The sequence below is a fragment of the Zonotrichia leucophrys genome, chromosome 17 (assembly GCF_028769735.1).
Source record: "Zonotrichia leucophrys gambelii isolate GWCS_2022_RI chromosome 17, RI_Zleu_2.0, whole genome shotgun sequence".
In the NCBI taxonomy this organism is placed as follows: Eukaryota; Metazoa; Chordata; class Aves; order Passeriformes; family Passerellidae; genus Zonotrichia; species Zonotrichia leucophrys.
This window is the reverse complement of record NC_088186.1, coordinates 4713574-4737552: the sequence shown is the minus strand read 5'-3', so window position 1 is coordinate 4737552 and position 23979 is coordinate 4713574. Positions and strand designations below refer to the sequence as shown.

Sequence of the window (23979 nt, the reverse complement as noted above, 5' to 3'; positions counted from 1 at the left end):
TGTTGTCTTCAAGGAGATTTATATCAGAGATTTGACTAAACTTTTCTTCTGTTAATGGTTTGTATTCTGTATAATTCAGCTGCTGATGTGTTTTCCTCCTCCTCCTCCTCTGCTCTGAAATGACCCATGAGTTTCTCTCCTCATGCAGTTCCCTCCCTCATTTCTTGCCCATTCTTATTTTCTGTTTCCCTTCAGCCTTTCTAGCAAACCTCGGGGGAGGGACATTTCCAGGCACTGAGCAGCCTCTAAAATCAGCCTTTGCTTTGATTATTGAAGATGCTCAAGACTAAAAAAGGATGAGAGGAAAACAAGGGCAGGTGACAGTGTGTGGTGTCCCACAGTTCCACAGTGGTGTTTTAGGGCTGTAACCCAGTTCTCTGCATTTCTAATCCCTTTAGTAAGTGCCTGGTGAAATCTGTGGGTCCTGGCTGAAGGGGAGCAAGGCTGAGGGGAAACCTTGGGCTGCTGGTGAGGCTGAAGAAGGTGATGGAGAAGCAGGAGGATGCACTGGTGAATATAAACAAAATTATTGGCCGGCGCTTGGCCAGGCAGAGGCACAACAGAGGGGTCTGCAGCACTCAGGGAGTTGTGGGTGGGATTGTGACCAACACCCTGGCCAAGGTTGGTGTCCAAACTTGTCTATGGTGAGTAGCTTTGGGCTGATGGGGAAGCTTCACCTGCCCCAAATGCTGTCCCTGCTGGTGATTTCCATCCCTGCTGGCTTAGGGACTGCTCTGTGGTGTCGTGGGAAGGCAGAGGCTGCTTGGCCTGGCTGGGGAAAGCCCCTGGATCTTTGGTGTTGGGAGTGAGAGAGGGGGGATTAAAGGCTAAATTTAGCTGAGTACAGTAGGAGTTGATTTAACAGATCGATGCATTTAACAGTTTGATTGCTCCAATTTTCAAGGCTATTGAGCTTGAAAGTGAGAGTGCTCTGGGGGAAAAATAGCTGTGTTTGTGGTTTTGTTTTGGTTTTCGTGTCTTTGAAATTACAATGTTCGCTCTTTTAAGTTTTCATTTAATGTCGTCTTGCTTTTTGTTGGGAAGTTGCTTGTCACGAGATGTAAAATGTCTGATTTATGCTCACTCTTTCTTGCAAATCCCATGTTTTTATGGTAGGCTGGCTGGGCCAGTGGTGTTTCCAGGTGTGCCTGTCCCCCAGAATGGTCAGGGACAGCCACAGCCTCTTCCCTTGGCTGACATTCATCCCTCCACAAATGGAAATAGAGGAAAAGGGACCTGAGCACAGTGTCAGCTCTGAGGAGAGGGTTCCTGTCATCACCTGTGCACTAAAAGCAGCTGGCAGCAGAGTGGGACACTCCTTGGCCAAGGGTGAGACCTGGCCTGGGTGGGCTGCTGGAAATGATGCTCCAGATCAATTCCTGATCAGTCCTGGTGCCCTGGCAGTGCCAGTGCCCCTAAAGCTGTGGGTGAGGACAGCCCTCAGTTATGTCAGTGCTGAGCCTGGGCTCAGGGCTGTTCTCCTGGCAGATCCAGCTCAGCAGAAAGCTGACCTGCAAACCAGGCTGTGCTGCATTCACCCCCTTGTTGAGGGTTCTGTGTTTGTCCTGGCATCTACTCTGCTGTGAAGCTCCCACCTGTGCTCCTGCAGCCTGCATGGCCCAGTTATGATACCCAGAGTCCCTGGGCTGCAGTTAACCCAGGCTCTTCTCTGCAGAGCATCCTTTGTGTTTGAGATTTGCTGTTCCTGTTGTGTGTGTGTTTGCAGCTCTGCCAGGGCTGGGGGAGCAGTGAGGGGCAGCCCATGGGAGTGGAGCAGAGGCCAGGGGAGGGCCAAGGGCTGTGAAGGCAGGGAAGGTTAAGGGGGCACTTCATGGGCAGTCCCAGCTGTGCTGGCAATGCCTGCAGGGCTGTCTCTGCCCTCCTGCAGAGGAATACAGGGCCTGTTTGATGCAGCTCCCTGTGGGTGGGTGAGTTCTGAGCTCTCCACCTCTCAGGGATGTTCAGGGTCTGGGTGTCCCTCAGGAGGAGAGGATCTGGCCAGGGGTGCAGCTTCCTGTGGGAGATGATGTGTGCAGTGTGCAGGGTGGGCATTCAGCCCCTCAGGGGTCGTTCCTGGCATGTTCCCCCCTCCTCCCTCCCAGCTACACCCCCAGGCTCCAGGCAGTTGTTTTCCATTCACTTTTACCTCCCTCTCCAGCAATAATCACCAAGGAGCAGTAACCCAGAGCCTGGAATGCTGCCTCTTCCCAGGCACCTCCAGGTGTGCTCAGGGCAGTTCAGGGATGCCATGGCCCCTCACCTGCCCCATGGCACAGCCTGGCAGGAGCTGTGAGGAGGGTGATGGCAATGCCCTGCTGGCACCTAGCCGCCCATCAAGGAGCCCTGAGGCGTGAGGGCTGAGCCCAACCTCATCCCACCTGCCAGGTAAGTGCTCCAATTTTCAGTGAGTTCTACAGAGGTTATTGCACATCAATCAAAGCCTCGTTATGTGAGAGCTTTTATGAGGCTGTTCTGAGCCTGTTCCTCTCCGGGACTGGAGTGCAGGAGCCCAGGCATCCCCGCAGCCACAGCATTGCCCAGCAGGTTCCCTTTCCCTTCCCGCAGCAGTCAGTGCCGCTTTCCCCTGCAAAGATCCATCACAGCAAAGCCGGGGATTTACCAGCCCTCACTAACCCTGAGTTACACCAGAACTCTTCCCCTTCCTCCCTTGCCTCCCTCCCCCGGCTCCAGCGCAGGGTAAAATTGATCAGTGCGTGTTTATTGATGGTTTGAACACTCAAAAGGGAGAGGGGCAGGGGGAAGTGGTTGCCATGGAAACATCGATACAGCTCCGTCTGCGCTGCGTGAGGCGGCGCCGCCGTCCCGATCCAAACCGGGGCGGGACTGGGAGGGATGCAGGGATGGGAGGGATGCAGGGATGGGGATGGGTTTGGGGTGCCTGGGCTGCGGCTCTGTGCGGGCTCAGTGCCCTGGGTGGCCCTGCTGTGCTCCCCAGTGCGAGATGCTCGGGGCTGCAGGAGAGGGAATGCCCGTCCTCACCTTCACAGCCATCACCATCCTCACTTGAGGGCAAACCATCCTCACCTTCACAGTCATCACCATCCTCACCTGAGGGCAAACCATCCTCACCTTCACAGGCATCACCATCCTCACCTGAGGGCAAACCATCCTCACCTTCACAGCCATCACCATCCTCACCTGAGGGCAAACCCGGCACTGTCCGTGTCCCTCAGACCTGGGTGAGCCTGTCCTGTGCCTCCACTGCTCCCTGCTCCTGCTGCCTCACGATTGTTCCCCCTCCATTCAGCCCCAGCCGCTGCTCTGCTGCCATAGGGGCTCACGCAGCACTGCATTAAGTGCTCTGTCTGCCTGATGGATATTACAATGCACCTCTTGCAGCCTGATTTAGGTTTTTTTTTTTTTTTTAAATCTTTTTACTCCCCCAACCAAGTCCTGCCACGGTCTCTGATTTTTGAGGGTGCAATTCAGCGCTTGCAAATCATCTCCAGGCTCATTTCTGTGCCTGCAATGAAATATCAGCCGTGGCTCAGTGTGTGAGTTGCTGTTAGTGCCTGCAGCAGGTAGTTAGAGCTCTGATTGCTGCTATCTCTGGCAGGCACAGAGAAAACACCGGGATTGGCACAGCTAAATCTGCCCAAAAGAGGGGAAGGCAGTGGCTGGGGCTCCTCCTGTGGTGGCTTTTGGGGCTAATGGTCCCCAAAGCTGCACTGATGGTGGCTGGAGCACCAGTGACACTGAGCACCTCTCAGTGGTCAGAAGTTCTTGTTTCAGTCCTTCTGCAGTAGCTCCAGCTGGGTTAGATGGTGAGGAGGCCAGGAAGGCTTTGGGAAGGGCCAGGCTGACCGAGGAGCTGAGTGGTGACAAGAACATCGAAGGTCAGGCATCACAATCTCACCCTGGCGAGGAGTGTGGGGCACGGGCAGGGCTGTGGGGCTGTGCCAGGGCTGGTGGTGCCAGGGCAGGGTTCTGTGCTCACTCCAGGGGTTGCTAAGGACAAGATTCTCTCGAACCCTGCTGCTCTGCCCTGGTTTTGCAGGCAGGAGCTGCCTCGTGCGAGAGGCATCTTGACACTAAGCAGAATTTGCTGCCGGAGGGACTTTCCCTTAATAGGCGGGAGAGCAGCAGCTCGGTGGAGAGCTCTGAGGGACCCTCTCCTCCCTGATGGTTGGACCTGGACTACAAACAGTCCCTGGGGACTGTCAGCACCACAGCATCCTGCTGTAAACCCTCCAGCCCTGCTGCCTGGCCCTGCTGGCACTGCCCGTCCCATTGTGCCACCCCTGCTGGCACTGCCTGTCCCATTGTGCCGCCCCTGCTCTGCCCATGCCCCTGTGCCACCCTGCTCTCTGCCAGCACTGGAGACCCAGCACCAGCCCCTTTCCCTGTGTCCCAGCAGAAGCTCTATGTGGTCAGGGAAAGGATTTGGTAATTTCTCCTCCAGCCACCCTCCTCTTCTTCCATTGCATGGGTCGGGAAGAGGGATGGGAGATCTAGAGCTGAGCTGGGAGTGGGGCAAAAGCAGCATCCCCCCTTCCCAAGGTACCCCCAGCAGCAACACCACCAAATATCCTTTTTTTCCATGCAAACCCAGGTGAGATGGAGGGGAATGACAGGACGAGGTGACCCCCAGCAGCAAAACCCAATATCCTTTTTTTCCACGCAAACCCAGGTGAGATGGAGGGGAAGGACGGGACGGGGTGACCCGCAGGAGGTGGGGAATGCAGTCCACGCTCTCATCTCCCGAAGCGGAAGGTGAAGCCCCCTTTTTTCCTGTTGTAGCCGGTGAGTTCCTCCGCCAGGTTGCCCAGGGCTCCGCTGCGCTTCTCCCCTCCCGCGGGCAGCGCCTCGGGGCCGCCGCTCCGGCCCGGCCGCGTCCCGAGCAGCTCCCGGGCGAGGCTCAGCAGCGCGTCCCGCTCCTCCTCGCTCCTCCGCCGCTTCGGGGCTGCCCTCCAGCCGGGACCCCGGCCCTCCGTGTGCCAGCCGGGACCCAGCAGAGCCCCTTCCCCGGGCTGGGCCGGCTCCCAGCGCTCGCCCGGGGGGAAGCAGGCGCCCAGGCTCAGCAGGAACAGGCAGGACAGCGAGTAGGGTGCTCTCATCTGGGGGAAGCACAGGGAGGGGAGGCAATGTCAGGGGAGCAGGGGATGCCCTGGGCTGTTCCCCATGCCTGCTGCAGCCCCCCAAACCAGCCCTGCTAGAACCCCCCGAGCACTCGCTGCTCCTCCTGCAGCAGCGCCCAGCCCCAGAGAGAGTCCGAGCGCCCCCCTGCCTTCCCTTCCTCTTCCCAGAAAGAGGAAACAGGTGGTATTACTACTACTACTACTACTACTACTATTATTATTATTATTATTATTAATCTGGGGATAGTGCCTTAAAAGCTGCTGCAGGTGCTGTGGGCCAGGCTGTCTGCTCCACCCTTGCCCAAGGAGTTTGTTTCTCACTCCTGCACCAGACCCAGGTGCACTCAAGCCCGTGCCTGCTCTTCCCAACACTCCTTAGCCCGCAGGTTTCACTTCGGTTTCACCCCTACCTTTTTTGCACCTTCCCTCTGTTCTGCTCTCTCCCTTTTTGCTCCCTGTTTCCCATCAGGGATCCAAATTTCTGAGTCCCGTCCTGGGATCCAAGGGTGGGTCCCCAGCTGTTTCCCCCAGCCTTTCACTGCTCCCTGGCTGTGCTGCCCATTGAGGCAGGGGTGTAAGGCAAGGACAGACAGACAGACAGACACAGGGGCACCAGTCACTTACCTCTGCCCCTCGGTTCTGCCCAGTGCTGCCTCCCCTGGCACCTCTCTGTCCTCCCTGTGTCCGGATGGGCAGGACCCACCTTGGGCCATTAAATAGCCACGGGCGCTGATTGCCAGGTCACCCCTGGGCGTGTGGCCACGGGGAGAGGAGGGTGGGACCCTCGGGGACGGAGGGGACAGGGGTTGGTGGAGCTGCCACAATGGGAACACAGCCACGCCGCTCATTAACGCGCTGCTGCTGTCTGCTGCCTCATCTGGAGAGCAGCTGGGAGCCGGCCCTGTGTCCCTGGCAGCTGTCAGGGGTGCTGCAGGGATGCAGGCTCTCATCTGTCCCCCATCATCTGGGTGGTGTGTCCTGTGTGCAGCTCTTGGGGGTCCCACCCAGCTGTTTGTGTGCACGGGCACCACTGGAGACCCCAAACCCGCCCAGGCCTGGCCCCACATGGACATGACCGAGTGCTCCCACCCTCCCTGGTCAGCACACACGGCCCCAGTGCTGGAACACGGTCCCCAAGGCACCCTGCTGTCCCCTCCAGGTGTGTCCTGGCAGTGGAATTGGAGTGGGCAGCAGGGAGGGACTGGGGCATGGCTGGGTGCTCTGTCCATGCAAGCAGGTCCCCGTGGCACAGACACTGCCACCATCCCAGCCCCAAGGCCACCCCAATGTCCTGCAGGGCCTTGGTTTGGGCTGGAGCCCTGGGGAGCCTCCTCAGCCCCCTGGGTGTCCCCAGCTCTTGTTGTGCAGTGATTTTGGTGTGGTAGCACAGACATTTCCCCTTGGCACAGACACTGCCACCCCAATGTCCTGCAGGGCCTTGGTTTGGGCTGGAGCCCTGGAAGCCTCCTCAGCCCCCTGGGTGTCCCAGCTCTTGTTGTGCAGAGTGGTTTTGGTGTGGTGGCCAAGTCCCCAGGGATGCTGTGCCATGAGCCATCCCCCAGCACAGCGAGGAGCTGCAGGGATTCAGTGCCACTCCCTTTGCTGTCCCTCTGGCCGTGTCCCCGCACTGTCACAGCTGTCACACGGTGAGTAACGATGAGATCCTTTTATTAAGGAGTTTAGAAAGTCCACATGTACAGCTTTGGACACACTCACACACGACCTAGACTTCACAGCACTGCTACACACCACGGCCTGGCCCAGGGCTGCTCTGGAAGGTCCATGGCCACATCCCAGCCCCACGGTCACCCCTGCCCACCCCTTCCCAGGGAGGTGTCACCACAGATGGGTTTAACCTAATCCAGGGCCATGGAGCAATGCTTGAGCTCTTGGGAATAATCCTGGGAAATCCTGCGTCTTGGCATGGATTAAAAACCTCTCGTGCAAGTCAAAACAAATCTCTGGGGGGTCCTGGGTGACACAGGCGGTTACACAAGGATGTGCTACCAACAAACCAACATACAACATTCCCTCCCTGGCATGGCAAAACGCCAGGGGAGGGGTCTGGGGGAGGGATGAGCCTTCCCACCCAGCACATGGTTCCATGTGCATTCCTGCCCAAAGCATCAGAAAACCCAGCTACAGCTAACCCACCAAAATAACTGATCGAAAAGTAAAGATGGGTGCAGGCAGGAACCTTTCCAGAAAGGTCCAGTGGAATGCAGGAAGCTCCTTGGAAGCTGTCAGGGCTCCTGCTGTTGTGCTGAGAAATGCCCCTGCTGAGTTCCCCCAGTCCCCATCGTTCTGGGCATGGATGGAGTGCTTAGAGCTGGATGCCCTTCGCTCAGAGCTCTCCCTGCCCTGAGGGCTCTGAAGGATCTCTCTGGCAGAGTAAAAAGCTGTGGTGATCCCAGTGCATGGTTTGTCCGTTTCTCTGTCAGGGCAGACAGACAGACACTCACCCAGTGGGTGAGAGATCTTGTCCAGCACAAGATCCGAGGTGGGGAAGGCTTTAAAAAAAGGAGATTCACAGAGGGAAGTACAAACCTGGCACAGTTGGGAAGCTGAGCCTTTGATCTCCCCGTGCTTTAAGCTCCCCTGGAAATGGAGACAGGGGGAGTTTCCTCCCCTCCTCAGTCCATCTGTCTGTCTGACGCTGTTTCTTGGGGCAGGGCTCTGCTGTAGCACAGGCAGAGAATGCTGTGAGGGGTGGCAGGGCTCTGTCTGTCCCCTCCCCTCTCAGTCCAGAGTCTGCTCACATTTGGTTCTCAGTTTTTTTGGACAAAATCCCCCATTTGAGTCCTTCCAGGGAGCCAGCAGGAGACATCAGTCCCATGGCAGCTCCTGCCTGGTGCTGCTGCCCGGTTATCAGGGCCCTGCAGATGCTAAGCCCCACTCGGGGCTTCTCTTTTGCAAAACCTTAACAGGATTTGAGGAAATGAAAGGCTTTGGATATCTGCAGGTGCCCAGCCAGTGCCACAGCTCAGAGTGCAGTGTCCAGGCCAGCAGTGAGCAGAGGGGGCTCACTGGAAAATGGGGCTGAGCTGCCCAAAGGGTCTGGGGAAAGGTCACAGCCTTTGCATGGTGAAAGTCTGATGTGAATCCAGTGGGTCTGGTCGGGAGGGAGGGGCTGTGAACTGCAGGCAGAGCTGTGTTGGGAAGTGAGCCTTCCTCGCCTCCTCCTCTTCCTTGCCGTGCTCCCTGTTTGCCCAGCACTGCCAAAGCAGCTCCGTGCTGTGCTCAGTTCTGGGTGTGCGTCCTGGCAGCGCTGCTCTGGCTCACTTTGGGGTGTCCTGACCCACTGGGGGGCTCCAGGAGCCAGGACAGGGGCAGTGGGGAGTAAGGAGCTGGTGGTTGTCCCTCCCCAGCCGCGCTGCTCCTGCAGGGGCAGGGGAGAGCGTTCTGCAGCCCAAGGAGGAATTGCTGGCACGTCAGGCTGGCCCAGCTGAGCCTCCCCATCACCAGTAGCACCATGGGGGAGCTGCAGCAGCCTCATCCCAGTCCTGGGGGTTTGGAGGGCTGGGGTTCCCCATGACAATGCCCCCAGCCCCTTGCCAGCTTGGCGAGCCCACTGCCAGGTGTCAGTGCCCAGGGCAGAGGTGACCAGAGGTGCTCAGCCTGCCTGGGCTGCTGCATCCCTCCCTCCTCCATCCTTTCCTTCCTGCTGGGCACCTCTGCCCAAACTCCTGCATCCTCTGTGCCCCAGCCACGAGCACAGACCGTGGGTCACACTCTGGCCAGGACACCTGGTCATGGCAGTGGGAGCAAAGGTCTGGCAACACCTCTGGATGCCCAGGAGCCAAAGTCACTCCCCAGGAGCCCCTCAGAGGTGGGCGAGCCCTCGGAGAGGATGAGGAGGGTGGCAGCTGAGGGAGTGGGTCTGCAGGGAGCTGGGGAGGGGCAGGGGAGCGGGCACGGTGTGGGGGGCAGATGCCATCAGCTAATTCTCCTCGCGGATGGGCCGGATCTTCATCTCGGTGAACTTGAGCGAGTACTGCCAGCCGGTCCAGGAGGACCACTCGATGCCGTCGGCGTAGGAGCTGTGGTGGCCGCGCAGGTACTGCCCGTTCAGGTTGGACGTGTGGCAGTTGCGGTACCACCAGGCGCCGTGGTAGAAGGAGGCGCAGTTGTTCTCCGAGTGGTCGTTGTCCAGGTCCTTGGTGGTGAACTTCATCCCGTTGTGCTTCAGGAAGGAGTCACCTGTGCCAGGGGAAAGGAGATCCTGATGGGCACCTCCTGCCCTGCCCCATGGGGCTCCTCCAGCAGATCCCCAACCAGCAGATGCCCAACTTCATCCACCTCCAGCTCCCCAAAGCCACAGGGATGCAGCTGGTGCTGCCGCCCTGGGACACTGGAACACCCCAGCGAGGGGGTTTGGTGGCTGTGTGTCACAGACATGTTTTATGGAATTTTTTTTTCTCCTGAGAAGCCTCAGGAGCAAAATATAAACAACAATTATCTGCTACTGTGCAATGCAACAGGTAGATCTGTGATTGGTCTCATGTTGTTGTTTCTAACTAATGGCCAGTCACAGTCCAGCTGTATTGGACTGTGGTCAGTCACACGATTTTATCATTCCATTTTCATTCCTTTTCTATTCTGTCCAAGCCTTCTATTGTTTTAGTATAGTTTTAATATAATATATATCGCTATATATTATAAATAATATTTATATTTTGCATAAATATAAATATATATATTTATAATAAATATAATTTTACATTAAATTATATATTTATATATTTATATTATCTTGTAGATTAAATTATATATTTTATATTTTTTCTATAAATATATACTATTTATAGAAAAATATATTTATGTATAAATATTATTTATATATATAAATTATTTATATATAAATATTTATTTATATATTATATATTATTTCTATATAATAATATATATTATTTTAATAGAAATATTATTTTATATAGCTATTATTTGTATATAAAATATAATATATTGTGTTTATATATGAATATAAAATAATATTTAATAAATAAATAAGTAATATTTATTTTATAAAATAATATATTAGCCTTCTGAAACATGGAGTTAGATCCTTGTCTCTTCCCTCTTCTTAATTCCTGTGTGAACCCCACCACAGCTGTGGGACCCCCCCTGCCCATGGGGGATGTGCCCCCCATCCCGCTGCCCACCTGCAGTCCCTGAGTAGTCGGCGATGCTGATGGGGTACCCGTCCTCCTCGGGGTCCACGGAGAAGAGCCCCACCCCGAAGCTGCCGTAGTGGGCGAAGGCGGTGCCGTTGTCGAAGTCCTCCAGGTCGATGCGGAGCTCGTAGCTGCCCTGCACCGTCAGCAGGTGGATCCTCTTGAGCCCTGGCAGAGGGAAAGGGGTGAGTGTGGGGATGGCGTGCCCAGGGCTGCAGCCCCTCCCTCCCAGCCCATGGGTGGGGGTCTCGGTGTCCCGTCCATCACAAAGGAACCCCGGAGCTCCCCGTGCTTTGCCATGCCAGCCCCACACACCCAGCCAGTGCTCTCCCGTCAGCTTCCCGAAGCCGTCCCGGTAGGCTTCCCAGCCACGGAAAAAGTTCACGGAGCCGTCCTCCCGCCGCTGGAACACCTGGGGACACACAAAGGGCATCAGCTGTGGGGCTGCTCCCAGCCTGTGGGACCCCTCTGCTCCCTGCCCACCCCTGTTTAATTAGCGGCACAAATTAAGCCCTGTCGGCTCAGTGATTGCACAGGGATGAGCTCCCCGGGGAAATGCTCCATCCCAAGGGTGGCTGAGTCCGTTCAGGCAAAACCCTTCACAGGATCCTCTGTCTAGGAATGTGAGGAGAGCTCGGGAAACCTGAAGCTCCTTGGGAACCTGAAGTTCCTTGGGAAGTCTGTGGTGTCCCTGGGGTGATGGACACCCTGCAGGCTGCCCCTGCACAGGGGAGCAGGGACACAGAGGGCACAACCCAAGCTCTGTCCTGCAGCACAGGGTACCCAGGTTGCTGTGAACCCTCCTGCCAACAGTGGGTGCCCAGAACTGTGTGAAAACCCAGCAGGGCTGATTTCTTCCTCCTGGATCTCCTTGTTCTCCTGGGCAGCACCCCATTTTAAAACATCATCTCTGACAGCCTCATTAATCTCCCAGGGAAATTGTAATCTCCCACAGAAATTAGCTGTGAGGCACTGAGTGCCCTGAGCCCTGCAGAGCCCCCAGATCCCAGGCAGATCCAGGGCTCAATGCAGCTTTGCTCAGAGCCTTTCCCTTTCCCTCTCCCATCTGCTCACCAGCCCGTGTGCCCTGTGTGTTCCATCCCCTTTTATCCATACTTTTGGGTTTGATTTATTGACAGCGATCCAGAAAACGCTGCTTCATGCCCGACCATTTGAACTTAATTAAGCCTCCAGCCCTGGATTAATTGCATTAAAGTTGGCTGAGCAAGCCTGCCCCTCTCCCACCAAGCTCTGTGCTCCCGAGGCCGTGGTGGGGACAGCTGGGACACTTGGTGGCTTGGGCAGAGCCCTCCCAGGGGCCAGAGAACCCCATCTTCAGAGCTGCCCAGCTGACCTTCCAGGATTGGGGAATGTGGATGAGCCCTGGAGTTGGGGGAAGCCACTCTCCTTTGCTTCCCCTTGCTGCTCCTGCCCTCCCATACACAGGTTTTTCACCCTGGCACACAAAGCAGAACCACCCTGTGAACCTCTCACTGTTTTCCCTTCCCCAGATGGGCGTTTTTGGGGCTGGCTGAGGCTCTGGCACAGCTCTGATCCTGCTGTACTTACCTTCTAGAATTAGAGCCTTAATTTTTATCCCCGCGTTGAGCACTTGAGAAGCTGTGGTTAAGCCCATTTAAAGGGGCTTTCTTCAGCCTTGCTGGGAAAGGGGGACAGCGTGGCTGGACAGGGGCCTGAAGCTGCTTTTCCCCAGCCACCACCAGCTCTGTGGCTGGCGTGGGGAGTCAGTGGCTGCAGCACCAGTGCTCCCTCCTAATCGGCTTTGAGCCACGGCTCTAAATAGGCCAATTGCCTGAGTGGTGCCCAGGGAAGCGTGTGGGACAGGGCTCCGCTGCCTGAGCCTTGGCACAGCTCAGGAATCAGCCCAGGAGAAGCCTCAGTGCCTCTCAGCCCACCAGGCTCAGCCCCAAAGGGGTTTGAAACCAGGTTTGTTGTTGGTGAGTGCTGTAGTCCCTGTGTCCTGCTCCACCCTCACCATCTCTCATGCACAATCCCTTCTCTGCCTCTTTTTGCCCCCTCCAGGTGCAGGCAGGGCTGTGGGAGCCTCCTGATCACCCTCGGGGGTGCTGGGGATGCTGGGTGCACCAGTGACCCGCAGGATTACACTGTTCCAGCCCTGCCTCGCTGCTCTTTCCCTCCTCATCAAATATGCATCACCCCCCTCTTAAGCAAAAAGGATTTCCCTCCCTTCTTTAAAGGCAAGGCTGAAATATTTATCTCCCTCGTTCTCTGCCTCCCCCAGTTGCCCCTGTGGGGCAGGGACAGACTCCTGCAGAGCCACAAACCCAGAAAAATGGGTTGAAAGCAGGGAAAAGTGGGAACACCAGCCTGTGCCTGCCACTGGCAGCTTCCTCTCCCTCAGCTCCACCAAACTCCTGCTGGGCTTGAAGCTCCCAGTGTGGGGACATCCTGAGCCACCACAGAGCTCAGGCTCCTGGTCCAGTTTTGGCAGCCATGGCACAGAGCCCAGGGTGTTCTCTGAGCCCTGTGGGTCAGGGAGACCCAAAGAAAGCCAGCGAGAAGCTCTGGGCAGGGAAGAGCCAGGCCCCAGGATGTGCCAGTGCCTTGGGACAGCTGTGAACACCAGAGCTGGCACCTCTGCCCTCCCAGGAGCTGCTCCTGCCCAGCCCTGCCAGCAGAATTGTCTTGTCCTGTTTGTGGTGACACATAAACCACACCCTTGGAAACAGGACGTGTTTGTGGCTCCTCTCAGCCCTGCCTGTGCTTTACCCCAGCCCTGTCCAGGACCCCTCTCCAGGCTGGTGAGGCCATCCCCAGCACTGTCCCAGCACAGAGGGTGCCCCTGCAGCTGGGAGCTGTCACCTGATGTCACCACAGCCCTTGTGCTGCTGGCACAGCCTTTTCTCCTGCTTTCTTTGGCTCTCCAACATTTTCCAGTGCATGCTGCACATGGAGGTGATGCTGAGGAGCTGAGATGCTGATCCAGGGGATTTTGCCCCAAATGAGGAGCAATGGAGGCTCAGGGGCACTGGGAGGAGCGTGGGGCATTTGCAAAGACATCCTGAAGACAACAATCTGTGAAAAGGACACTTTTTGAGCCCTGCTGATCTCCCTTGACCTCCACCATCACTTCAAGAAAGAGCCAGAGGTGAGTGTGAGGGGCAGAGCTGGGCTGGGCAGCCCCAGGGCAGCCTCTGCAGCCCCAGGCAGGGCTGGGCACAGGGCATGGGGGGCACTGACCCAGAGCTACATCCCCAGCAGCACAAACGTGGCCCTGCTGCTGCTGGGCAGGACAGAGGGGGGACAAAACAGCCCAGGATGGGGACAGGGAGCCAGCAGGCTCTGGGGACAGGGAGGTCCTGAGCTCTGGCCCTGGCCTCAGCTGCCCAGGCAGCCTAAAGCTGAGCTCAGCAGCTCCCAGGCTCCCGAGTCAAAATTGATTCAGCTGCTGCCATCGCTTCCACCCACCCACCCACATGCAAATGAGCCCAAATGTCAGGAGAAATCATTCCAGAGGGAAGGGAAGGGAAGGGAAGGGAAGGGAAGGGAAGGGAAGGGAAGGGAAGGGAAGGGAAGGGAAGGGAAGGGAAGGGAAGGGAAGGGAAGGGAAGGGAAGGGAAGGGAAGGGAAGGGAAGGGAAGGGAAGGGAAGGGAAGGGAATTTCCCAGGCTCTGCCCCACAGCACCCATCCATGCCATGGCTCACCTGGAGCCTGGATCAGGCAGTGCTCTCACACATTCCCCCAGAGATGGCTGAGACCATCCCTGCACCCACGGCACGTTTGGGACCCTCTGCTGCAGCGCAGCCCCAGAACAGGAGCCTGGGGTGGGCACCCTCAGCCCAGCCCCGGCTGTCTCTGGGGCCCTGCTTTGGCCCCTGGCCCCATCAAGGCAGGGCAGAGCTCTGTGGTGTCTGTGCCACTGCACTCCCAGGCTCAGAATCCTTTGCTGAGCCCCCTCCCCAGCCCAGCCGAGCCCTCCCGCCTGCAGCAGCTTTAAATAAGCCTCTGAGTGTCTCACTAATCACCTTGGGCTGCTCTTCAGGCTTGGCTGGGGCTGGCAGAGGCTGTGCACGGGTTTTGCAAGGACCCTCTGCACCTTGGGGAGCCAGAAGGGTCCCCTCTCCCCTCTGTAATCCCCCTAGAGCTGAGGTCCTGACTGTGCTGTGCCTCAGTTTCCCCACTGGAGCTGTGGTACCACCCTGGTACCCACCACAGGTCCCTCCTGCCCTGGGTGGGCTCTCAGCAGCCCCTGAGGGCAGGGGGGCTAAGCTCCCTGCTGGCCCTGCTCAAAGCTGCTTAGGGGGATCAGATGGTGGGGATTTGTTTCCTAGAGCACCCAGCTGGAGGGGTCCTGGCCCAGCATGTCCCCAGGGCAGAGGCTGCCCGGCAAGACCCCCAACACCTGCTGGGACCCCAAGTGATGCCCTCCAGGGCAGGGGGAGCTGCTGACCCCCAGCTGCTCCCTGGGGCAGTGGCAGAGCCCTGTCCCCCCCCCATTGCTGTGATCACAGCCCATTGCAGCAGCTCTGGCAGAGTGAATCGGACAGGGAGTGAATCAGCAGAGGTGCCCCAGGCAGCCCGGCCTTAAATGAGGCCAAATGTCCGGGTTTGGGGTCTGCCCTGAGCCCCAGCACTGCCCCAATGGGGCAAAGCACAGCCACATGGCCCATGGCACAGCCCAGCCCTGCTGAGAGGGACAAATCCCAGAGGTGGCACCAACTCCCTCCTGACCCCCCTCCAGCCCTAGCCCAGCTCCCCAGTGCAGGCAGGCACTGGCTCCAGCTCAGGGTTCACCACCGGCTGCACAGCCAGCCTCCCTGACATTGACTGTCCCTCCTGGTGACACCCCCAAGTGTCCCAGTGCCATCTCCCCTGCCCAGCAGGGCCAGCAGTGCCATGTCCCCGTGTCCCCGTGTCCCCAGCGGGGTGCTGGCAGCTCACTCACCGTCCAGCCGCCCCCGTCCGTGCTCATGTCACAGTAGACCTGGAAGCCATCGGGGTAGTGCGTGGGGAAGATGGAGTAAATCCCATCCTCCTGCTGCCCACTCATGTAGATGTCAAAGCAGTCTCGGGGCCGGGAGCCTGCAGGGTGCCATCGGGGTGGGGTGGGGTGAGGGGAAAGCTGGTTAATTAATGGGCTAATTTAATGTCTTGCCATTTCTTCCAGGCTCCCAACCTTGCTTGCAGCTTGGTGCTGCTTTGCTCTTTCCCTCCCTTCTCCTCTCGGGGTGAGCAGTGCCAAGGGGGATGCCACCACCATGGGGCTCCCCAGCAGCTGGCAGGGACTGCCCTCATGTCCCTGTGGGATGGCAAGGGCAAGCTGGCACCCAGATGGGGACAAGGGACAGCCAGTGCCCAGGGAGGCTGTGGGCACATGCTCCCAGCTCCAGGACAGGCTCCTCAGCTGCATCCCAACCCAAGGCTCAGGGATGTGACTGCGCAGGGCCACCCTCCACACTTGATGGAGGTGAATGCTCTGCCTGGTCCCTGCTACCCTCTGTGGGAGCTTTGCAGGGGTGTGAAAGGGCTTTTGGGCTGATTTATGGACAGCTGGGAGCTGCACATTGAGAGCTCCCCCTCCCAGGACACCCCTTTCCCTCTCCCTCCTCCCCACCTCCTGCTTGTGCTCAATCCCTTCTCCAGGATGCTCTGCCCCACGCTGGGTGGTTCCTCCCTGCCCCAGGCCCATCCCTCTCCCCAGGGATGCCTCTCACCGTTGGAGCAGCCCCGGGGCCGGGCTCCCCTGGCCGGGGCTCGCTGCAGGTCAGCCTTGAGCCGGGGCCGGGCCCCACCGCGCTCCCTCTGCAGCGAGTCCAGCGCATCGCTGACGGAGCTCACCAGCCGGGCCATGCTGCTCTGGCTCTCCGACAGCAGCTGCGGGCAGGGACACGGTGGGGGGGAACACAGAAATTGGGGTGAAATGGTTAAATCCCTTCCACATCCCTCCCTGCCCCTTGGCCGCCGTGCTCAGCAATGCCAGGGTGTAAATCCACAGATCCCGTAAAACATCTCTGTTGCTTTATCTCTGATCTCTGTTGCTTTAACTCTGATCTCTGTTGCTTTTTCTCTGTTGGTTTTTGGCAGGGGTCAAGGTCCAGATAAGCACCTACTGCCCTCAGGGAGGAGAAATCCCCAAACCTGGGTGCAGCAGTGCTGCAATCCCGTGGGATAAGGAGCGTCTCTGGGCAAGCACAGGATGACGGAGGCAGCAGGAATAGCCGTGTCCTGAGGCAGCCCCCAGCTCCTGTCATCCCCTGAGGTGACCCAGGCTGGGACAGGGACACGGGGTGGCTGTGGCAGAGCACCAGGATGGGCAGAGAAGCAAAGCAGAGAGACACAAGCCGCTCTGGGCAGAGGGAGCTGAGTACCAGGAGGGTCAGGCATGCAGCACCCAGCCGTGCCCTGGATCTTGCTGTGACACCTGGCAGAGCCCTGGCACACTCAGGTAAGCATTTCAACACAGCCCATTGGCTGGGAATTTTGGGGACTGTAAAGAGGGGGAGCTGATTGCTGCATGAACTGCCCTTGAGAAGATTCTGTGGTGTGCTTGGCTCTGTCTGGAGCCCATAAACTGAACCTGGAGCTGGGACACCCACAAGGTGGGAGGCTGCACACCAGGCTCACTGGCAGTGGGGTGGTTTGGCAGGGAGACACTTCCACTTTCCAATTCCCAAGCAACTCCCTTCAACCTCACCTCCTTCACCTGGAGCTCTACCCTGGATGCTGAGGCCATGACCCAGGGACATTGGCACAGGGAATTCCACCCCCAGGGATTCGTGGGGCTCAGTGGGTTAGGATAGGTGTGTTTGGTGGAAGGCTAGGCCTAGGCTGCTTAGGGTGAAGGCTGAGTTGAAGCTTAGGTGGAGGTAGGACATAAATAAAGTTATAGGATGGGAGTTATAATCTGTTGAGTTGAAATCAACCATCTTAGTTAGACTGACTTTCTGTTATTCTGCTCATTCTAATCTGCCTTGAATTCATTCGTACACTAGTCCTAGGGTAAGGAAGAGGATAAGTGAGGAGGTTCAGGTTGGGGTGCTGGTAGGGGATTGCAGTTGGGTGGCTCACGGTGGCGGGAGGAGTGGGCCCTGCCCTGCCTGGCACTGCCAGCCCCAGCTCACCTGGATGAGCCTGCCCTGCTCTCCCTGCAGGGCGCTGAGTTCCTGCCCCATGGCGCTGTGCCCCTTCTTGAGCCCGTCGCAGTCGGCACGCAGCTGCACCGCGTGGCTCAGCAGCTTGGCCACCTCATCCGCCACCGTCACCAGCAGGGCCTTCTGCTGGCTCTTGGTGGCCTTGGCCTCGGCGTCGTGCTCAGTGAGGGCGTGCAGCAGGGAGCTCTGCAGGCCCTCCACGCGGCCCAGGGTGCCGGCGGCGCTGGGGCAGTTGGGGTCGATGAAGATGTTGATGCGGGAGCTGTCGGCCTTCTCGATGGTCACCAGCGCGTTGGCCTCCTCGGGGTTGGTGCTGATGACGGGGGGCGGCTCGGTGACGGGCGTGTGGTAGTGGTTCATGAAGAGGATGGCGCCGGTGACTGTCACGGCCAGGAGCACGGCCACCGAGAGCAGCACGGTGCACAGGATGTAGCCACAGCTCATCCTCTGCGGGCAGACACGGACACGCCGTCAGCCTCATCCCCTCACCCCACAGGTGGGCTCTGCACGGGACTTGGGGTCTCAATCCTCACCCCAGAGATAGGCTCTGCCCGGGATTTGGGGTCTGGCAATGGCTCTGAGGGAGGGGACCCAGAGAGCTCTGCAGGGACATGGAGGCCATCAGCACTGCCCATCCCCTCACAGGCAGCCTCTGCACAGGATTTGGGGTCTGGCAATGGCTCTGAGAGAGGGGACCCAGGGAGCCCTTCAGGCACACAGAGGCCATCAGCACAGCCCATCCCCTCACGCCTCAGGGGGGCTCTGCATGGATTGGGTCGATGGCTCGAGGGGGGGAGACACGAACCTTCAGGACCAGAGCTCACTGCCCATCCTCACAGGCAGCTCTGCATGGATTTGGGTCGGCATGCTCTGAGGGAGGGGAGGACCCCAGGAGCTCTGCAGGGACACGGGTGAGCAGTGAGTGAGCAGAGCTGCCGAGCCCGCCGGGGAGCAGGCCATGAAATAATAACGAGAGCAAGGCACGGCACCGCCCGCTCCCGTGGCATGTTTTATTTACAGCTCTGATCCTCGGCTGGAGCAGCCCTGGCTCCCCCAGAGATGTGGGGGGCTCCCTGCTGCCCTGGGCACAAATGTGGGGGGAAAATGGGAAAACACCTCGTGTCCCTCACAGTGGGATCACAGGGAAAGCAGCACTGGTGGCTGTGGGGCTGTGCTGGGGTCACACTGCCCTGAGTGTTGTGGGGACCTGCTGTGCACAGGGCAGCTCCCAGCTATGGCAGGCAACTTATCTTCATCTCCTTCATCATTTCCTGCTGGAGGGGGCAGAGCTGCTCCCAAAGCTTTGGATCAGTCCCAGAGCCTCCTGGCAAGGGAGAATCGCTTTGGGAAAGGTCTCTGACACCCCCAGCCCCTCTGGCAGCTCTGCTGCTGCTCAGAGCCACGGGCTCAGCCCCTGGCACCTGCTCCATGCCCACCTGGAGCCTTTTCTCCCTGCAGAGCCTCGAGTGCCAGCACAGTCAGAGCAGAGCGGGTGAGCTGCCACCCGATCCCATCGGCTCCCTGTCCCCTCCCCTGCTCGTTACACCTGCAGGACAGAGGCTGTGATTTCCCCCTGACCCTGGCCACGGCTGTCACAAGAAATTGCTGGGCTGGCAGCAAACTGCAGATTCAGAGAGACAAAGACTACTTTGCCCAGAAATGAGGGGAAAATTGCTGCATCTGCAAAGATTTCCCAGGCCCTGTCCCCTCCCGTGCACATCTATCTGGAGTGACACCTTCCTTCAAGCACCCTTCATTTCATTCCCTCTCACGCAACCATTTGCATTAAGGTGACCCCACAGCAGCAGCAGGGCTGGCTGGGGGGCTGAGGATGCCCCACCAGCCCCAGGGTGGGCTCTGGCTTTCTCCCCTTCTCCATGGAGGGAGATCAAACAGCACTGGGCTGAATGGAAGCCACCTGCAGGGAGCTCTGAGCCCCAGGCTCAGCCCCTTGGTGCAGGTTAAAAGGAGATGTCAAAGGCAATAAGGGAAACTCTGGGCAAGCAGGGGCTTGAGGAGTTTGCCTGATGTGTGTGTAGATACAGAGCCCTGCTTGGGGGCACAGGGGACACCCAGGAGCAGCAGGATGGTGGCAGACAGAGGTGGCAGATGCCCATTGCTCACATCCTTAAATGGGCACCCAGGACCTGGGCTCAGCTGGGCCCCTCAGTGGCCTGAAGTGACAGGAGGGGTGGCTGCTGACCAAAGGCCAATATCAGGTTGTTTGGGATCTACATGGTGAGCAGGGACCCTGTCCCTGTGGTTGTCCTGGCTGTCACAGCACTCTCATCTCCAGGGCTTTGTGCCCTCCCATGCTGCTCCCCACAATGAGCCATGCCCAGCTTGAGGGGCACATGGAGGAGCTGCAGGGCCCAAGGTCCCCTCTGAGCAGTGAGAGCTCCCAGAACAGAGCCATGAGAGGATGAGGCTCCTCTTCCCACAGCCACACAATCCCAGCTGGGCTGTAACACACCAAAACCTCACAGCTCTGTCTGGGTGTACCACCACACCAGCAGCTGTATCCAGCTGTTTTCCAGCCCTCAAGGCCCACAGTCACTGCCCTCCCACCAGCACCAGGAACTGAGGCCAATCCCGTTCCAAAGGGATCCCCCCTGCTTGTGGCTGCAGGATCCTGAGTGGCAGCAGCCTCAGGAGTCCCACGGCGTTTTGCTGGCAGGTTGTGTTACCTGGCAACCTGCAGTGGGGAGAGGAGGCAAACCCAGCCAGTGGCACCAGCAGCACTCCAAACTGGGCTGGAGTCCCCCCAAGCCCCTCCAGCACTGCAGCACTGCAGCAGCGTGCCCAGCTGGGCATGGGACCCTGCAACACCCCCTACCACACATTCCTGCCTCACCATGAGCCAGCTCTCCTCATCCATAGGGTTCCTGCTGTCTGTTCCATGGCCTCAAGCCCCTGGAATTCTTGCCAAGAGTTTTGGACAGCTTTAAGACTTCCCCCTGCCCTGGTTATTGATGTTCCCGTGGGGATATCCACTGGGCTGGAGGTCCCAGTGTCTTGAAATCATCTTTCCTAAGGAGAGCAGAAGCTGTGTGACTGAGTGGTGCCTGGGATGAGCTGATCTTCGCTTGCAAACCTGCTCTGGAGCCTGGAGGGAGCCCCAGGCAGGATCCAAGGGATGGTTGTGTCCCTGGTGAGTCGGGCTCTCCATGCCCTGCCCTGGCACAGGATCTACACTTGGTCACCCATGGGTCCTTGGTGACCCAGCCACACTTTGTGAGCAGCTCTGGACACCATCAGGACCCTCAAAACAGCCCAAAGCCCACTCAGCCAGCCAGACTGGCTGTTCTGGGATGGAGACAAGCAGCTCCAGCACTTGCAGCCTGTGGGAAGGGAAGGACACGAGCTGGCTTGTCCCCAGGGCACCCAGAGGTGGCTGTTCCCTGGAGAGCATGGATGGAGAGGGGTGGCAGGAGAGGCTGAGCTCTGCCCTGGGAGATGCTCTACGATGAGGAGTCCCCTTTGCTCCTGCCACAATCCGTGCTCCTCTCCAGCCCAGCAGACTGAGGGATGGCAGGCAGCGTTCCTGCAGCCTGGCTGCTCTGCTCTGCCCGCGGGCTGTGCCCTCAGCCAGGGACGAACCAGAGCCGCTGTTCTGCTTCCCAGGTAAGCGAACACTGAGGTTTGCATCGGCCAGGCTCAGCTGCTGGTGTAACTTTAGTCCAGGTACCCGCACCTCCCTGCCGGGGTCCACTCAGCGCTGCAGGATCCCCCAGCCCGCACCTATCATTCATTCAGAGCTCACTTTGCATCCTCGCTCTGCTCCCCCGCTCCGTCCCTGTCCACCCTCGCTGCCCATCCCGCCCTGCCCGGCTCGGGGCTGCAGCCGCCTCCCCTCGCCCTGGCCGGGGCTGTGTCACCCCCGCGGGCACGGAGCAGCTGAGCTGAACCCCGCTCCCGTTTTCCTGCTCTGCTCCGTCACCCAGAGCCTGCCTGCCACCGCTGCCTCGGCACGCCACTCTCTGCGGATGGGGAGAGGAGAGGAGAGAGCACGGGCAGGATGGCGAGCACCGAGCCGCTCTGTGGGTGAGCACGCTGGGCTGGGCTGGGATCCACCGGAGCACGGCAAACTCCGAGCATCCCTGAAATCCACCGCGAACCACCCGGCCCCGCTGCCTTGTGAGGCTGGATCCGTCCTGATCCTGCCCGGCTCGCCCTCGGGGGCACAAACCGGGGGATGGCAGCTCCAGACGGGTGGCACCGCTCGAATCCCTGTGTGCAGGGAGGGAGCTCTGCCAGGGAGGGGAGGGCAGGGCAGGCTGGTTTCCCTCTCGGGAGGTCAGGGGTCTGCCAGGGAGGGGAGGGCAGGGCAGGCTGCTTTCTCTCTCGGGGGTCAGGGCTCTGGCGGGGTGCCCAGCCCCTCTCCACTGAGCTGCTGGCAGAAGGGGAAGTCAGGCAGAAGCCCCTCTTGCCTTGCTGCGGGTGTCAGGGGACAGGAGAGTGGCGGAGCGGGGATCGAGCGTGTCTCCCCCGCTGCTTGCCCAGCTCCGGGGTGCCGAGGAAGGGCAGCGCTGCCAGCTCTCGGTCCTTTCCCTTCACTCACAGGCTCGCTGGAGATTTGCTGTCCTCCAGCTCCTCGCAGACACGTTTGCCCACACTCCGCACTCCTTCTTCCCACCCTGCCCGCGCTCAGCGCTCATCCGTGCCCGTGCCCATCGCTGTGCCTATCCCTGGAACTGTCCAGGGCCGGGCTGGATGGGGGATTGAGCAGCCTGCAAGGTGTCCCTGCCCGTGCCACGGGGGTCGGAACTGGGTAATCTTCAATGTCCCTTCCAAGCCGAGCCATCCCGCGCTTGTCGGGCTCGCAGCCCGCTCGGCCGGGCTGTGGAGCTGCCACACGTGCAGCGGGATGTGCAAACGGGCTCGGCACGTGCCGGATCCCCGCGTGTCACCGCAGGCTCTGCCGCCGCAGCGCCGGCCTCCCCCCAAACCCGGCGGGGGCCGGGAGCCGGGAGCCCCCGAACCGGGAGGGGTGAGCCCGGCTGCAGCGCGGAGCTGAGATGCCAAATCCCCTTTAAAGGGTTATTTCAGCAGTTTAGAGCGGTTCGGCAGTGTGGCAGCCCCCGAGCATCGCACGCTGCCCCAGCCCGGGGTAGCCCAGGGTTAATTAACCCGCAGGTTAATTAACGCATTAATTGGGAGGGGGGTGAGGAGGTGCAGCCTGGGGGGATTCGCACGGTGGGGACAGGGGGAGAGCTCGCCAAGCTGGGGTGCGCCGGGGGAAAAGCTGGCTGGGGACACTGGGGGGTGGCTGGGACCCCCGGGCTGGGTGACCCCCACCCCCTGCCCCCCTTGCCCCCCGCCCCGTACCTGTGATTTCTCCTGCTGCCCATCCTCAAGTTGCGAGGCTCCTCCCACGGTTTTCCAACGCTCGTTCCCCATCGCGCCGCCAACTTCCAGCCCAAGTAAGTGCCCGGACCCCCACAAGCCCCCCCAAACCTCCTCCCCGGCGGCGCAGCCCCCGGCCCGCCCGCGCTGCCCGGCTGGCCGCGGCGGAGGACGGGCGGCGGCGGCGGCGGCGGCGGAGGAGGAGGAGGAGGAGGAGGAGGGAGGGAGGAAGAGGAGGGAGGGAGGACACGGGCACGGACACGGGGGTGGATCTTCCCTCCCCGCCCGCCCCGACCCCCCCCGGGGCTCCCCCGGCCCCGCTCCGGGCACCCCGCCCGGTGATGCCCCGGGGGATCTCCCCGCCCCCCCCAGCACCGCCCGCTGCCCCCCGATCATTCCGGACCCGGACCCGAACCCCCCCTCCAGCCCCGGGCTCCGCGGCTGCCCAGATGTGGCAGCACAGCTGGAGCAGCGGCAGCAGGTAAGGCGGGGTGCCAGCGGGATCGGGGGTGCTGCAGGGGCCCGGGGGGAGAGCGGGGGGTGCCCCCGGAACCCGCTCACCCCTTGCCGGAGAAACGCCCCCACATCCTCCGGCGGAACGCCCCGAGCTGGTGGGGCTCAGTCCCATGGGTGGGCAGGGATGGGCAGGGTGCCGGGCGGGGGGGCGGAGAGGGCGGCATTGGCATCGCCACCCCCCAAACCTTTGTGCCCGAGGGTCGCCAAAGTGCTGGGGGGCTCTCGGAGCAAACCCCAGCGCACTCTGCGGAGCCGGGGCCGGCGGGGCGAGGCACAGCCGCCCCCAGCCCCTGCAGGGTCACAGCGGCGCCCGAAGCCCAGCGCTGCCAGCCCCGAGCCGTGGGGCTGGTCCTGCGTGCCAGGGCTCCCTCCCGGCCCCGTGTGCCGCCGCTCCCGTGTGGATGTGGTTTTCCCTTCCCAGAGCTTTGCCGCACCTCCCGTAAATCTTTTATTTGCCACTTGTCTGACCTGCGGGCAGGAGCGTTGCTGAGAGGTTCAGAGGAGCAGCGTGAGAGCAGCGATGGCTCAGAGCTGCTTCCATCCGGCTGGGGGGAGGCTGAGCTCTCTCTCCAGGCTGAGAATCCCCTAGGAAACCTGCTGGGCAGCCCTGCAGCCCCTTGTCCTGCACCATGGGGCGGTCCCCTGGGCACCCCCAAACCCCCCTGGGTCGCTGTCCTGGAGCTCAGCCCCAGTCCGGACCTCCAGCAGCC

General features: G+C 59.7%; 2 protein-coding genes across 2 annotated transcripts; both read right to left on the bottom strand.

Annotated features, from left to right (window-relative positions):
* Nucleotides 1–2600: 2600 nt before the first annotated feature.
* Nucleotides 2601–5789, bottom strand: QRFP (pyroglutamylated RFamide peptide). Its single transcript, XM_064727697.1, has 2 exons — nucleotides 5724–5789; nucleotides 2601–5078 (listed from the first exon to the last, which is right to left on the bottom strand). Exon 2 carries the CDS (start codon nucleotides 5076–5078, stop codon nucleotides 4716–4718), a length of 363 nt encoding a protein of 120 aa, XP_064583767.1. The 5' UTR covers nucleotides 5724–5789; the 3' UTR covers nucleotides 2601–4715.
* A 961-nt stretch (nucleotides 5790–6750) lies between these two features.
* Nucleotides 6751–22929, bottom strand: FIBCD1 (fibrinogen C domain containing 1). The gene is made up of 7 exons (XM_064727950.1): nucleotides 22736–22929; nucleotides 17378–17854; nucleotides 15971–16130; nucleotides 15202–15338; nucleotides 10589–10685; nucleotides 10262–10441; nucleotides 6751–9299 (listed from the first exon to the last, which is right to left on the bottom strand). Exons 1-7 carry the CDS (start codon nucleotides 22805–22807, stop codon nucleotides 9040–9042), a joined length of 1383 nt encoding a protein of 460 aa, XP_064584020.1. The 5' UTR covers nucleotides 22808–22929; the 3' UTR covers nucleotides 6751–9039.
* Nucleotides 22930–23979: the final 1050 nt, after the last annotated feature.